Source organism: Brachycentrus maculatus, unplaced genomic scaffold (assembly GCF_059751285.1).
Source record: "Brachycentrus maculatus isolate JH-2025_06_01 unplaced genomic scaffold, ASM5975128v1 h1tg000386l, whole genome shotgun sequence".
NCBI lineage: Eukaryota > Metazoa > Arthropoda > Insecta > Trichoptera > Brachycentridae > Brachycentrus > Brachycentrus maculatus.
Genome location: NW_028281135.1, coordinates 1,361,444 through 1,377,518, shown reverse-complemented (window position 1 = coordinate 1,377,518; position 16,075 = coordinate 1,361,444). Strand labels below are relative to the sequence as shown.

The window sequence follows — 16,075 nt, the reverse complement described above, 5'->3', positions numbered from 1 at the left end:
TCATATATAATATTTATTTGTTTGTGTCGTAGGAGTGGAGCCGATATTGTCAGCTCGCGACATGAGCTCCCGGGAAGTGGAACACCTCGGTGTGATGGCTTATGCAGCACACTTCCAGTGGGTAAAGCCACGACCTCCCTTATCTGATATGCTGCAGCTCTCGCTCACATCCACCAGTGGCCGCGTCGATGAACCGGTAAGAAAATTATATTAAAACTATACTTTGTTGGAGTTGGTAAAAGAAGGATGAAAGTAGATTGAACGCAGTCGAAATGCAATATCTCACAGTGCGGCAAAACCATGTATGGTAGATGTTGCAATGGTGGTATAAGGTAAGAATGCAAGACTAAGATAAGCACTATCAATAAAATTAAGAAAGGTGTGTTGGGAAATATGGTTTGGGCGTGTGGTTCTGTGGATCGAATAAGTGAAGAAAGAAAAGTAAAACAAATACAAATGAGGTGAATGTGTTTGACAATAGAAGCACAGAATGACTGAGGAAAACTTAGCATGATCATGTATTTTAAGGTCAGGTCAGGAGTTGGAGTAATAGACGGGTATGTATGAGGAGATGCATGAATATGGAAAACAAAGACAGATTGGTGTTGCTTTCATTTCTCACTGCCAACCCCTGCAGGGAATGGTTAGTTATGTAGTTAGTTAAATATAATTATTTCCATTTTATTTACATACTAATATATCCATATCCATGGTATATTAGTATGTATGTACATATCCATGGTGATATATCGCCCACTCCTTTCAAGAACGTCATAAATCAAAAAACTTGATTTTTCAGGAGAACGTTTTTAAAGTTTAAAAATATAATACAATGTATTAAAAATAAATATCAAGCCACTTATTGAACTTTTTACTGTGCAACAGATCTTTTTAGGTCTAACCTCAAGGTTTTTTCTGCATTTGAAAAAACATTTAGTATATTTCAAAAAATAATTAAACAATACCTTTTCTTCAAAATGCAAAAACAACACTTTCTGCCCTGTAGCGGGTAAATATTAAGTTAAAAATATGCCGGTTTTGCTGGGATATAGTACATTTTCTGGGTATTCCAAAAACTTGCACAACTAAAAATTGACGATTTTTGATTTATGACGTTCTTGAAAGGAGTGAGCGATATATACTATGATTGGTGTAGCGTTCTATTATCTCTGCCTACCCACACGGGGAAGCGGCATGATGGTTATTTAGTTAGTTCGACTTTTGGGAATGCTTTCAGTCATGAAATGTTTCTTTTGTGGTGTCCTTCAGCTCTTTCGTCGCACTTGCCTTAATCTCGGGAACAGACTCAAATCTTCTTCTGGTCAAAGATTTTTGAGTTTGGGGAATAGGAAGAAGTCAGACAGAGCGAGATCAGGTGAGAAGAATGGGTGGAGAAGAACAGTGATCGAGTGTTGGCCTAAAACTCACCAGTTCTGAAACCTGAAGCTGTTGGAACTACAACACTAGTGAGCCCTCAAGATATAGTGTGTTGTCTTCAACTTGTGGGGCTATCAATGAGTTAATAAATAAGAGCATACAAGATGCCTAAATAATAATAAATATTCTGAATTTGCCAATCACTTGATAGAAAATAATCACTCATTTGATAAAAATAAAGGTCTAAATATATTATATTACACACATGCAGTAGAGGACTAAAATTAGATTACTTAGAAATATTAGAAATTAAAAAGGCAATGAATAATGATTTACAAGTAATAAATACACAAGTAAATGATTTATCTAAAAGTCCGTTATTAAATATGTTTCCAATCACTCATCATCCTTGATCCCTTTTGACTGTGACTGCCAATCAACACAAAAAAATAAAGCCACTTGAGATCTACCTAAGCTTCTTTCCCTAACCGTCAAAATATTTTGAATACTGCTTAGTAGATAGTGTTTTAGTATTAATCAGTCTTGATAAAGAAGCGGTTAGCTTTGAACAAGCTTTTGCCCAGAGCAGCCGTGTACTAAGCTTTGAGAATAGGTGTCTGCGGAGAATTTTAGGCGTGCGGTGGTTTGACTTTGTGAGGAATGAAAAGATAAGGCATAGGATGCAGCAAATCTTGGCCACAACTGTCGTCAAGAAAAGGCGATTCAGTTGGCTTGGCTATATACTCCGCATGCCTCCTGAGAGCCTTAATCAAGCTTGTCTCTTTTACAAGGCATCAGGTTTGCGCCGCCCAGGACGACCACTGCTGACAATTCGTCGGCAGTTCTCGTCACAATTTCGGGACGCGAATCTGACTTGGGAGGATGCAAGGGAGCTGGCAGCCTGGAGACAGTTTGTGGACTCCATATGCTCCACCTATGGAGCGGATATGGTTTAATTAAATTAAATTAGCTTCGAAACCCGTGGACATTATAATTAAGTTATAATAAAATATTTATAGTGATTTTAAAACAATGTTACATTTCAATTATAAAATGGAAAATCGCAAAGTTAGTGCTTCAAATATAAATAATACTATCTGTGAGTGGCTGAACATGCCAATTTTTTACTTAATAATTGGAGCACACGCTGCGCACTCCGTGTCCTCGTCACTTCTATTGTACCAGTAGCCGCGCAGATGACTCGTGAACACAGCTTCTCCATCCATCTCTGTCTCTAGTCCGCGACTCCCAGTCACCATCAATCCCCGCCAATCTCATGTAGATAGAGGATGGAAGAAGAAGCTATAATTCTCTGTTCCTTCCAGATGAACTTCCGCATCGACCTGCTCTCCAAGGAGCTGGACTTCTCGCAGATCAAGGCCTACGTCATCACTCCGGCAGAGCAGATGCACCCCGTGAGGCTGCAGGACCGAGGTCACGGGGTCTTCATCCCAGACAAGATGGGAATGCACGAAATCGTACTCGATGTAGACGATATCAGGTAATAAGTTCTGACTTTATAAAGTATTTTTACGAGTATGACAAAATGTTTTATTTGAGTAGTTTGAAATGTTCTTTACCAATACCAGACAAAATACTAAAATCGGTCAATATTTGTGAAGAATATTGTTGAATTTTTACACCCGTAATAAAAAGGACCTCCACCTCCGTAGTGTGATTGTCAGCATACTCGGCTACTGTACTGGAGGTCCCGGGTTCGATTCCCAGGGGGGACCAAATAACTATAAGGTGATTTTTTTCACTTTAATATTTATTCAATATTACCTTGGACTAGTACCTGAAGCAGAGGGCTGATCACCCTTCCTTTATGTGTTTAACGATCTAGAAAATATTGTGTTGAAATGATACAGTGCCCTATGCACCAAAGGGTGCGGATTAGGTTTGAAAAAAAATTGGATTTTTTTTTTCAATAACGTTTTCCACAATTTCAGCATACATGTAATAAATAAAAAATCCGCATTAACACATCTTATGCGGGGCTGATCGAGAGTCAGTTAATGTGTGATGCAGGCATCTTCCGCTCGCGTAATGCGCAACAAAATAAATATTTCCTTTTATTTTTTTGGATAGGGTTGACAATCGTTTCTTCTTCCGCGTCCTGCCTCGCCTGGTCACAGTGGCGCCCCCCGGGATGGCCCCCTGCGCCCTCGGCAGTCTCGTCGAAGTCCTAGTCAATGCCACAGGTAATTTTTTTATGACTTATTCAATTATGAGTTACTTAATTATGAGTTTAATGAAACTATATGTGTGTAAGATCAAACATGTAAACACAATTCATCACTCAAGAGTTCTAAGGATATCTGATATAACATATTTCGCTCACTCGTTTCAAGAACGTCATAAATCAAAATTTGTCAATTTTCAGTTGTGCATGTTTTCGGAATGCCCAAAAAATGTACCATATCCCAGCAAAAGAGGCATATTTTTAACTTAATATTTACACGCTACAGGGCAGAAAGTGTTGTTTTTGCATTTTGAAGAAAAGGTATTGTTAATTTTTTTTTAAAATAAACTTCATATTTTGCAAAAGGAGAAAAAACCTTCAGGTTTTACCTAAAAAGATCTGTTGCACAGTAAAAATTTTAAAAAGTGGTTTATTATCTATTTTTAAAACATAAGTATTATATTATTACTTTAAAAACGTTCTCCTAAAAAATCAAGTATTTTGATTTATGACGTTCTTGAAAGGAGTGAGCGATTTATTATAGATCGCTGATAGATTTCATTTGCTTTAATTGATTTCAGGGCACCATTCACCTGTTCTTAGCATTTGCTCTCCTTCGTTGCCTTCCCCGCCTGACGACATCTTCTTCTTCTTCTTTTCTTCTTTTTGTAGATCCCAGGGATCTGTTTGTGCCTCCACATATTGCTCTTGGGATGTTGACTCCCAGCTGTCTTTCCGTCTTTTCGAAGGTCTGCCTGGGGGTCTGCGTCCTCCAGGGTTGCCTTGGAGGGCAAGACGTGGAAGTCTGTCTTCTGACATTCTGTTTATATGTTCCTTCCAGTATCGCATTCGTTGTCGTCCCCACCTCACGATATCCTATGTCTTACACATGCTCCGGATGTCAGTATTTGTTACTCGGTCACGCAATGTGTTTCCGGTTATGGATGGGAGAGTCTTCATCTCGGAGGTTCGAAGTCGAGATTTTGTTCTGAAAGTATCTGCTCTTGCCTCAATCTTCATCTTCAATCTTGCATATTTCTCTTATCCTAGTGTTACAATCATTCCAAACATAGGAAATTATCTACCTGTTCCAAAATTTCCCCATTTACTGCTGTTTTACATTAGCATTGTGAAGTATGCGACGTTTCATAAGTATTTTGTAATTTGTAGGAGCTCCCAGGCGAGAGGACATCATGGTGACAGCTCACAGCCCATCGGGAAGGGCCGTTCGTTGCCCGCTGCAGACTGTTGATGAGACCAGCTCGGCCATCTTCCAGCCGGATGAGCCCGGCACCTGGGAGATCTCCATCACGTACCAGGGGAAGAACATTCAGGTGGGCACCCATCTCCTTTTAAACATGAACGTAGCTTTTCTGCCAAAAAGAAAATTAGAGATATTGTTGTGAACGCCCCGCGCGTTTACGAACATACAGTGTGACGTCACCAAGTCCTTATAAACCAGAGCGAGCAGAGTACGTTCTCTGTTTCGCCACCGAAGCTGCAATGTGACTGTCGATACGTCCTACACCTGTGTCTCGTTGTAACCAAAAATTTTGAAACATTTTATTAATATCTTTTTGTGAATATCAGTGTAGAGTAAAAATCTGTAAATTTCAAGTTCAATTGCAACCATAAATCTTGTCCGCCTCCGTAGTGTAATGGTCAGCACGCTCGGCTACCGTTCTGGAGGTCCCGGGTTCGATTCCCAGGGGGGGTCAAATAAATATAAGTGATTTTTCCACTCTAATATTTATTCTATATTACCCTGGACTGGTACCTGAAGCGGAGGGCTGATCACCTTTCCTTCGTGTGTTAACGATCAAGATAACACTGCGTTTGTATGATGCAGTGCCCTATGCACCAGTGGGGTGCGGATAAGGGTTTGAATGAATAAATCTTTTGGGCAAAATAAACGGGGATTTCCAAGTAAGTTTGAATATTTATTCTTTTTGTGATTTCATATAATAATCAATTGCAACCTCTGACAAGATAGTGGACGTGTGGGCCTGTGATCAGTGCCATCGGGCTAACAATGTACCCACAATATCTTTAGCCGTTCGAGTACTGAGAACTGATATATCAATTCTGGTATACTCAAATATTGACTGATTGTAGTATTTTGTTCTGGTATTGGTGGAAAACATATCAAAATACTCAAATGAAACTTAATTTTGTATCAAACATTCTTATTTGTATGAACCAATTTTGAAACATTGTTCTTGAATCACTAGAACTTCACTAGAGACATCTATTGGTAAGATGAAAAGAAGCTTTTTATTGAGCAGAAACTCTTTTATTAGTATGTGGTTACTGAATCCTGGATTATAATCACATATTTGAGAAACGCCAGAAAGTATAATTTTCATTGTTTAAAAAACAATGAAATTTGAGGACAAAACAATCTCAAGGTTGTGTGAAATTGGCTCGAATTTTCACTGTCGATACATATCCTCCGATTGGTATACATTCTAATTTCATTGTCACTTCTTTGAGTAGGTATAACAAATATTTTCGTGTGATGTTTGACATTGTAAGGTCAAAAACCATAGATTTTTACCAAAAATGTTTATAAAACCAGTTAAATATGTTTATTTATGATATATATATTATTACATTATACATTATTAACAAATCTGAACTTAAGAAACGCGTGAGCTGTGACACAACCATCCAGCTCGACCGCCAAAATACACTGGCGTGTCGTGGTTTTGACAAAGTATAGAAGTGACAAAATATATTGACTCAAGTACTTTAACGGTTAATACATCTAAATGTAGCAAAAGCCCTTTTGAGGGCCATTCCATTAAGCAGGCAGCTTGTCCAGTACAAGTATCGTATAATGTAAAAAATGTGGGTATGTTGTTAACACATTGGCAACAACAACATATCCGCAATCCTGTGTATACCTTCAAAGTCTGACAAGCGTCATTCTAGATTAGTCTCTCATATAAACCACTCACTTCATTAATTTTCCAGGGTGGTCCGTTCACCTGCGACGTGTTCGACCCCGCCGGAGTGTCTGTATCTGGGCTGGAAGGGGCCGTGGCCCACAAGGCGCACTACTTCATGCTGGACACTTCTGGCTGTGGGCCGCTGCAGAAGGGGGAGGTCTCGGTGGACATCGTGCACGACAAGCGCAGCATCATGTGCGCTGTCGAGAAGCTGGACACGCACACATACAGAGTCTCCTTCATGCCCAAGGACAATGGGAAACATAGGGTAATTCTATATCAAATTGATTGCCTTTTGTATGCTGAGGATGCTGTGCTTCTTTTGAGAAGACCTACAGGAGCTGGTGTCAAAGGTGTGTGCAAGGAAAATGAATGAATGTGCAGCAAATCATAAGTGTGTCGGGTTGTGGTCCCGTGGTTAGTGTCACGGACTCTTGAATCAGAGTTTCTGGGTTCGAACCCACTTTACCACAATTTGATACCTATTTCTCATAATGAGCCGCTTAGGCTCACAGAAATAGTATAAAATTTAAGTATTTTTGTAAATAATAAAAGTACAAATATTTGTCTTTTTTTTAGATAAAATAAGGCATGGTTTTAAAAAGAAATTATGTTATATAGATCAAGGTGTAAAATACAATAGCAGAAAGTGGGGAAATTTTGGAACAGGTAGATTATTTCCTATATTGTGGAAGCATGTTTTCTAAGGATGGATGGTTCATAAAGATATAAAAGAAGATTGAATGGTGTACGTAAATGCCTTTCAGCGAAAGCTAAACTGGTTCCAACCCTATTGTATAGAAGTGAAGCATGGAGTTGGCAAAAGGAGAATGAAAGTAGACTGAATTAAGTTGAAGTACGGCGTACGATCAAGATAACACTTTAATAATAAAAAAAATAAACTTTTTAAAGTTTGGGTTATGTTTGAAGTTTGAATAAGTGCTAAATATACGGCATTCTATGTATCTCAGATGAAATCTTTCAGTATCTCAATGGCCTTGAAAATCAAAGAATGTGAATCCCACCTTTTTTTTGGTCAATAATTGATTTTTTAAATGTTTCTTTTTAGATATACGTCTACTATAATGGGTATGACGTAAAAGGGTCACCATTCATGATGAGAGTCGGATCCCACAAGAGTAAAAGCTCCACCACCAAAACCAGAGAGAGTCCCGTAAGAGTCAGCAGTCCTGGTAAGTTATCATCCCGTTTTAAAATTAATATATGGTGGATGTATGGATGTCCGCCTCCGTAGTGTAATGGTCAGCACGCTCGGCTACCGTTCTGGAGGTCCCGGGTTCGATTCCCAAGGGGGGTAAAATAAATATAAGTGATTATTCACTGTGATATTTATTCAATATTACCCTGGACTGGTACCTGAAGAGGAAGGCTGATCACCTTTCCTTCATGTGTAAACGATCAAGATAACACTGCGTTTATATGACGCAGTGCCCTATGCACCATTGGGTGCGGATAAGGGTTTAAAAAAAAAGATGTATGGATTCAAAAGAGTGAGAACCGTAACATAGGATAAAGTGTGGGATGTCTAGAGTGGATTTATGAATGGGAGAGGATGTACGGATCAAATTTTTGCTTTTCACAACATGACAAGTTCACAGGAAAAGTTTTTGGGCAAAAACCAAAAGCTTTTCTGCGCATTTGTGGATTTGCAGAAAGCGTATGACCGAGTTGATAGAACGAAGAAGGTATTATCTGAATAAAAAAAAGGTATTATCTGAGTATGAAGTAACCAGTTATCAAAGCATTGCAGTCCTGTACAAGGATAGTACTGCATTCATTAGGATAAGTAGCTCATTTTCATCTTGGTTTGACATCTCTAAAGATGTTGAACAGGGATGTGTAATGTCACCGTAACTGTTTATTCTATACATGGATGATTGCATGAGGGAATATTGATCAAATTCAGAAAGGTGTGTTGAGATGATTTGGACACATGGAACGAATTAGTTAGGTGTTCGGTAAAACTAATATATGAGGTGAATGTAATTGGAAATGGAAATATTGACTAAGGAAAACTTGGCTTATTTAAAATACTTTACTGTGTTTAAGTCAGAAGTCAAAATAAACAGAAGATATACATAAGAGATGCTTGGATGTGGAAGAGGCGAAGATTATTTGCAAAGACAGAGTAGTGTGTCATTCTATTCTCTCTGCCTACCCCTGCGGTGAAGCGGCGAGATCGTTACTTAGTTAATTAGTTACATTTCTTTATTTCCAGCTGGGAGATATCGTGAAAGCAGTCCACTGAACGGTTCTAGTCTCCAAGATTTCAACAAGTCCAAAATCTCCCGCGACTCCACGCGATTAGACGAGTCCAACATGTACAAATCGTCATTCAATGACAGCTACGATGTGAAGTCTTCGAGCTACGACGTGACCGATTCCAGCTTTGTGACGAGAGTCACCAAGTCTCAGGATATCAACACGACGTCGAAGTATCGCTCCGAAAGCCCTCGGAACCTCACCGCAAGTCCAATTAGTAGTCGATTTTTGGGAGACAAGGATCTTCATAGAACTACCAGTCCAATTGGAAGAACTGCTAGCCCTATAAACAGGTCAGTATGACTCCCACCATGAACATCTTGGAGAATCCTAATTTTTCTTGTCCTTTATCTGATATGATCCCTTCACCTTTCCTTTGAAGTCTTCCAATAATCTTAAGAACCACTAGCCCTTTAAACAGGTCAGTATGATTTCCACCATCAACATCTAGGAGACTTCTAAATTCTCTTGTCTTTTACCTTTCATTTTTCCTTTGAAGTCTTTCATTTATCTTGAGAACTTCCAACCCCATACACAGGTCAATATGACTCCCACCATACACATCTTGGATACTTTAAATTTTTCTTGTCTTTCTCATATCGCTCACTCCTTTCAACAACGTCATGTATAAAAAAACTTGATTTTTCAGGAGATCATTTTTAAAGTTTAAAAATATAATGAAATGCATAAAAAATAAACATCAAGCCACTTATTGAACTTTTTACTGTGCAACACATCTCTTTAGATAAAACCTGAATGCTTTTTCTCCATTTAAAAAAATGTTTAGTATATTTAAAAAATAATTAAACAATACCTTTTCTTCAAAATGCAAAAACAACACTTTCTGCGCTGTAGCGGGTAAATATTATGTTAAAAATATGCCGCTTTTGTTGGGATATAGTACATTTTCTGAGCATTCCGAAAACATGCACAACTGAAAATTGACAATTTTTGATATGTGAAGTTGTCGAAAGAAGTGAGAGATATGAACCTTTCACTTTTTCTTAATTAATCTTCTTAATGCAGCCCACCATTTGTATGCTGTCTTGAAGATGGTACCAGAGATCATTATGATGTTAAAATTAATACTGGTTCGGTATAGTGCCATGCTGTAGTTGTATCTTTGTTTTCTCTGTTTCAGAACTAGCAGCCCGGTTTACGGGACCAAAATTGGCAGGTCAAGTCCCAGCGGTGGATACTCTTACAATTCTACTAGTAAGTCATTCATACTACTACTAACAGGGGTAGGCAGAGAGGATGGAATGCCACAATTTTCTGTCGTGATATATACTCCTAGCTATCGCTGTACCCACACGTCTAGTTATATATTCAGAATTTGGATACAACCTGATTTTTCTTTAAAGTATTTTAAATACTTGGGTGTGGTGAAGAAAAGGATTGCTTGCAGAGTGGTGTGGCATTCTATTCTCTCTGCCTACTCCTGAGGAGAAGTGGCGTGGTATTTTTTTTTATAAATTTCAGTGTAACATTCACAATTTTACCCATGATTGACTACATGTGACTACCCGTGATAGATCACACCACTCGAATTATTGGAACTTGTATATATCCTTTAATTGAAACATTCTTTCACATCTGAGTTCCAAAATTTGAGTAATGTGGTTGTCAATCATGCGTATACGGTGAATGTTACACAGTGTATAAAATGATCACTTAAACCAGCCAATGCTAGTTCGTTAGCCCTGTAAGTGCCCAACTTCTTCCATGCTGAGATATCAATAATTTCAAAAAACGGTTACATTATTTGCTTTTTTTTTTTAGCGGAGACCCAATCCGGAGTTGATCACAGCTCCAACATGAGGGTGTCTGCTGGTCGAAGCCCAGCCAGGAGGGATTCTTGGGATGCCATAGCCAAGACGCGACATCTCATGAGTGCAAACAGGTAAACATTAAAAAAAACTATCGAAATCTATCTGTCTTTGTAAACATTCTTTGCTTCTTCCACATTCATGCATCTTTTCATACATCCCTGCATCAACTCATAACCTGACCAATCCCAAGTATTTGAAATACTAATCATGTCAGTCTTTCTTCAGTCTTTCTCCTCTCTTATTTTCGACATAAATTTATTTTACTGTTCTTTCTTTGTTCTTTCTTTCCACATGTCCAAACCATCTCAACACTCCTTTCTTAATTTGATGGATAGTGCTTATCTAAGCCTTCCATTCTCTCCTTATATCACCATTCCAACATCTACCATACATGGTTTTGCCGCACTGAGGACTGCATTCAGTCTAATTTCGTCCTTCTTTTGCCAACTACATGCTTCATTTCCATACATTAAGTTTTTTTTATTTTCTTTTTCTATTATTGACATCTGAGGTATGCTATGCTTGAAACGATGTCTATACAGGGTGGAATCAAGTGTTGTATAATTGTTGCTAAATATCATCTTGCCTCTTCCCAGCCTGGAATCTCTTGCTAACTTGACGGAAGCTACCCTAAGCACGGGTCTAGACCACAGCCGGGCGGAAATATCCCCCGGAAGACAAGATGCAGAGACCCTCAGGAACACGCAGATCAACAGAAGCACCCACTACAGTCGCTTCGCCGACACCAGCAGGGACACCTTCAACCGGCGCCTGGATGAACTCGCAGGAGAGGAAGAAGATCATTATGTAAGAAATTATATACTTTTCTTCTTTTAATTTAATATAAATACTTAGAAGAGGGACGGGAAAGGGGAAAAGGGAAAGATCAAAGCTCAAATCCAAGACAAATTGTATTTTACAGGACTTTTCAAAGGCTGGTTAAATTATCACTTTACACACATGCAATACTCATCAATTTACCCACGATTGAAAATCACACTACTCAAGTTTATGGAGCTCCTAGATATTTTGATAAATCTCATGACATAGTACATGTGAGTTCACAACAGCCATCTTTGTTGGATCGAGGAAAGCTTTTATTAAACAAAGACTCTTTCTCATCTTATATATCTAGGAGTTCCAAAAATTTGAATGATGTGGTTGTTTATCATGGGTAGCATTGGTGAATGTTGCACGTGTGTAAAGTGATCAATCAACTACTCTTTGACAAGTCGTATGCCCTGTCAATCTAACATCTGTCCTGATCAATATTACCTATAATATGTTTGTGAATGCAATGCAAAAAATACAATATAAAAAATGTGAATAACGCTCTTCTTATCATTCATCATTCTGTGTAATACCACTTTGTGACTTCCGGTTTCAGAATAATCATTCGGAATTGTCACAAAGTAATGATTTTTAAAGTGGTATTACACAGAATGCACGACGAATGATAAGAAGAGGGTTATATTACCATATCACAAAATTAGCAAAGCTTTTAATACACAAGATATGTGAATAGGTCAATTATTATTGCTGTAAGGTATTTCTTGACCAAACGGATTTTGAATGTTTCAGATGAAGAACGTCAGCGAATCGAGGAGCCACCTTCTGACATCATCAGCTCAGCAGTCTTTTTTATCAAATAGGCCCCCTCTCTCTGAGGGGGCCGCTGGACTGAGTGAGACGGATGCTACTCACACTAGATTTAGGTAAGCAAATGAGAGCATTACTTATATTTCTTTCTCTGTCTTATTTGCCTTGCTCAGTGGCTCGCGTCATGATTAAATAAGCAAAGGTTGTTTTACACTAATTTAGAATATTTAAAGCACTAACTTTGTGGATCTTTGTGATGTATTTAGGCCAACATTTTGAGTGTGTCCAAATACTTGTTCACAAATCTGGATTATCTCCAATTATGGGAGTTATTTTGCATATTATTTTTTGACATCTCATCAAAGATGAAGAAGAATATGGAAGTCTGGGTATTTACGGGGCTGACGACCGTCATAGTAGACCGTCATTTAAGAGTTTCTGCTCAATAAAAAGCTTATTTTCATATCACCAATAGATATCTCTAGTGAAGTTCTAGTGATTCAAGAACTAGGTTTCTAAACTGGTTCATATATATATATAGAACTTTCAAGAATTTGAGTAGTGTGGTTGTCAATAATGGGTACAATTGGTGAATGTTACACGTGTGTAAAGTGATCACTTAAACCAGCCTAAGACGGTCGTCAGCCCCGTAAATGCCTAGACTTCCATATTCTTCTTCGTCTTTGATGAGATGTCAAAAAATAATATTTAGGTCTATTGTGACCTCCCTCTGCATCACAGCTCACTCTCAAGACCTACATGAGTCATGTAGCACATGACCTGTCTTGGTGGTAAGAGCTTCACCCTCTCGAGTCCAGTAGTGGCCCTCCAAAGATGTGACTTTGTTTGCGAGCGAGTGTGTCACAATTATAGGGAATGTGGATTGGTGTTTCATTATCCTCCATACAAAATCTGCATACTGGGGAGTCTTGTAGTCCAATTTTTCAAGCTTACTAATTCATTTAATTAATATTGTGCTGACAGGAATCAGATGACTTCACCCTCTCCCCAGGAGAAAGGAGGTGCCAAGTCAGTTATCGTGAAGAACATTCCTAACGGAGTCGTAGGGGAACCAGTCGAATTTGAAAGTAAGTTAACTATGCATTCAAATTGTTTTAAAATGTTTTATCATACAATGTATTAAAAATAAATATCAAGCCACTTCTTGAACTTTTTACTGTACAACAGATCTTTTTAGGTAAAACCTGAAGGTTTTTTCTCCATTTGAAAAATATTTAGAATATTTAAAAAATAATTAAACAATACCTTTTCTTCAAAATGCAAAAACAACACTTTTGCCCTGTAGCGGGTAAATATTAAGTTAAAAATTTGCCTCCTTTGCTGGGATATAGTACATTTTCTGGGCATTCCGAAAACATGCACAACTGAAAATTGACGATTTTTGATTTATGACGTTCTTGAAAGGAGTGAGCGATATATGTACCACGTTTGGTCTATGAGACTTTTAGAAGTTTGAAATGAAGTTTTATAACCAACTCGCAATATCTTTGAGAAAAGTACTCATAAACCCATTCAGACGACACACAAATCACCAATAACACACTGCACGATGGACTCATGGAACAACAAGTCCAAGAACGTAGAAACGTACTAAACAATGTCAAACATGTACCATGTTTGGTTAACCTTTTAACCGGGCGGGACGCATAAATACGTCAAACTTAAACAAATCGGGTATGGGTAGGACATATGAATACGTCCTTGAAATATATGTTGCGCCCTGGAATGGGCGGTATGTATATTTTTCCGACAGCAAAGGTATTAGTCATCCATACATATCTCGACGTGAATTTAAGACACGGAGTTAATCAGTATTCGCGCCCGTTACAAGTTGCGTAATTGGACAGCGGACCGCCCGGTTAACAGGTTAATGAAGTATTTTGCAATAATAATAAAACCCTTATCCGCACCCCAATGGTGCATGGGGCACTGTGTCATATAAACGCAGTGTTATCTTGATCGTTTTACACATGAAGGAAAGGTGATCGGCCCTCCGCTTCAGGTACCAGTCCATGGTAATATTGAATAAATATTACAGTGAAAAAATCACTTATATTTATTTTACCCCCCTTGGGAATCGAACCCGGGACCTGTAGAACGGTAGCTGAGCGTGCTGACCATTACACTACGGAGGCGGACAAAATTTTTGCAATAAAGCCCTATAACTTACTCCCAATAGGAGAAGGACTCACAAATCATAAGAAAACAATAATATAACAAGAAAAGTACTGACAAATCACAAGAAAACGTCTCCCAGCTAAATGACACACTATCAATCAGCTTTATGAAAACATAAATAAAACCACGAGATCAAAAAACACAGAAACATTTCAAAGAATGTCAAACATGTACCAAGTTTGGTCATTGAAACCTTGAGTAGGTACTTTGAAATAAAGCTGTGTAACCTACAGCCAGTGTCAATTTTTTTTTAAGTAGGTACTTACAAATTGCCAGAGAACTCCTCCCAGCCAAAGGACACACAAATCACCAATAACACACTTCCACACCGCAAATCAAAATGGGCTTGAAAATGTTGTTTGTCCCAGTTGATGGATCCCGCGCTGGCTCCGGCAACTTGGAGATCCTGGTGAACGGGGGTCGGGTGACCTCGGCCGTGAGGGCTCTCGGCGGGCAGAGGTTCCTGGCCTCCTTCACGCCGCACCGCCCCGCCACGCACACCATACAGATCACCTTCAACGAAGAGACTGTACCTGGTGAGCTATATTTTTATTATTACTTTATTTTATTTTATTTTATTGGAAGGAAGAACAACAGTTACAATATGTGATAAATCAAATTACAAAAACAAATCTTGAGTACAAATTACAGTTCTTCACAACTATGCATAAGAAAAGTCTATATATAAGAAGAGACATGAGACAAGGATGGGATGAAGAGTAAATGAGATGGCAGTGATAGGAAAAGAAGAAAAGGAAAGGACAGGGAATAGAATTACATTTTTAGGTATATAAGATTATTATAACAGCCGAAGTGGATAAGGATATAGAGAGAAGAGTGAATGCAGGGAATAGAATAAATAGTGCTTTGAACAGAGTGATTCGGAATAAGAATATGTCCATGGAAGCCAAGCTAGCGGTTCACAACGGCGTGCTAGTACCGACACTAATGTATGGAAGCGAAACATGGAACTGGCAAAGGAAGGATGAAAGCAGAGTGAACGCTGTTGAAATGCGCTCCCTCAGACGAATGTGTGGAAAATCATTGTAATCCAGAATTAAAAACGACAATATAAGAAAGGAATGTAAGGCTGAACGAGGAATAATTGAAAAGATTAGGAAGAGTTCTTTGCGGTGGTATGGACATGCGGAGCGAATGGATAACGAGAGAATGACTAAGGAAATATATGTGGCGAATGTGAGAGGGAAAACAGAACGTGGACGACCGAAAAAGACTTGGCACAATCAGATCAATCAGAACCTAAAATCTGGCAGTGTCAAAAGTCTGCGTAATCGGAGGGCATGTATGACTAGATGTATGGATGTGAAGGAGGCGAGGAGTGTATGTCAGGACAGAAGAGTGTGGCGTTCCATCCTTCTGCCTACCCCTGCGGGGAAACGGCGTGATGGTAGTAGTAGTAGTAGTAGTAGATTATTATATGAGTATAACAATTGCATTGTGAACTTTTGTCATTCGTTAACCTCTTGATCCTAGTATTTTTTTATAAAAAGGGTTTAAAAAAAGATCAGGTTTTTTTAAATGTTTATTTCAAAGTTTATTCACTTTTCAAATAAAATATAACAATTTAAGCATATTCAATTTATAATTACGTCTATAATATTTTGTACCAATTCATTGTTATGATATGA

At 38.4% G+C, this 16,075-nt stretch overlaps 1 protein-coding gene across 3 annotated transcripts in view; it reads left to right on the top strand.

Annotated features, from left to right (window-relative positions):
* jbug (filamin-type immunoglobulin domains fbug) overlaps positions 1-16,075 on the top strand; it is a 152,352-nt gene that overhangs the window by 43,090 nt on the left and 93,187 nt on the right. For all 3 annotated transcript variants that reach the window (XM_088270460.1, XM_088270459.1, XM_088270461.1), the window contains 13 exons: positions 33-196; positions 2,703-2,878; positions 3,469-3,581; positions 4,733-4,896; positions 6,539-6,781; positions 7,583-7,706; positions 8,753-9,089; positions 9,938-10,011; positions 10,579-10,699; positions 11,225-11,435; positions 12,210-12,343; positions 13,212-13,315; positions 14,795-14,962. In XM_088270460.1, coding sequence (XP_088126586.1) covers positions 33-196; positions 2,703-2,878; positions 3,469-3,581; positions 4,733-4,896; positions 6,539-6,781; positions 7,583-7,706; positions 8,753-9,089; positions 9,938-10,011; positions 10,579-10,699; positions 11,225-11,435; positions 12,210-12,343; positions 13,212-13,315; positions 14,795-14,962 — 2,133 coding nt within the window. The remainder of the gene's footprint in view (positions 1-32; positions 197-2,702; positions 2,879-3,468; positions 3,582-4,732; positions 4,897-6,538; positions 6,782-7,582; positions 7,707-8,752; positions 9,090-9,937; positions 10,012-10,578; positions 10,700-11,224; positions 11,436-12,209; positions 12,344-13,211; positions 13,316-14,794; positions 14,963-16,075) is intronic.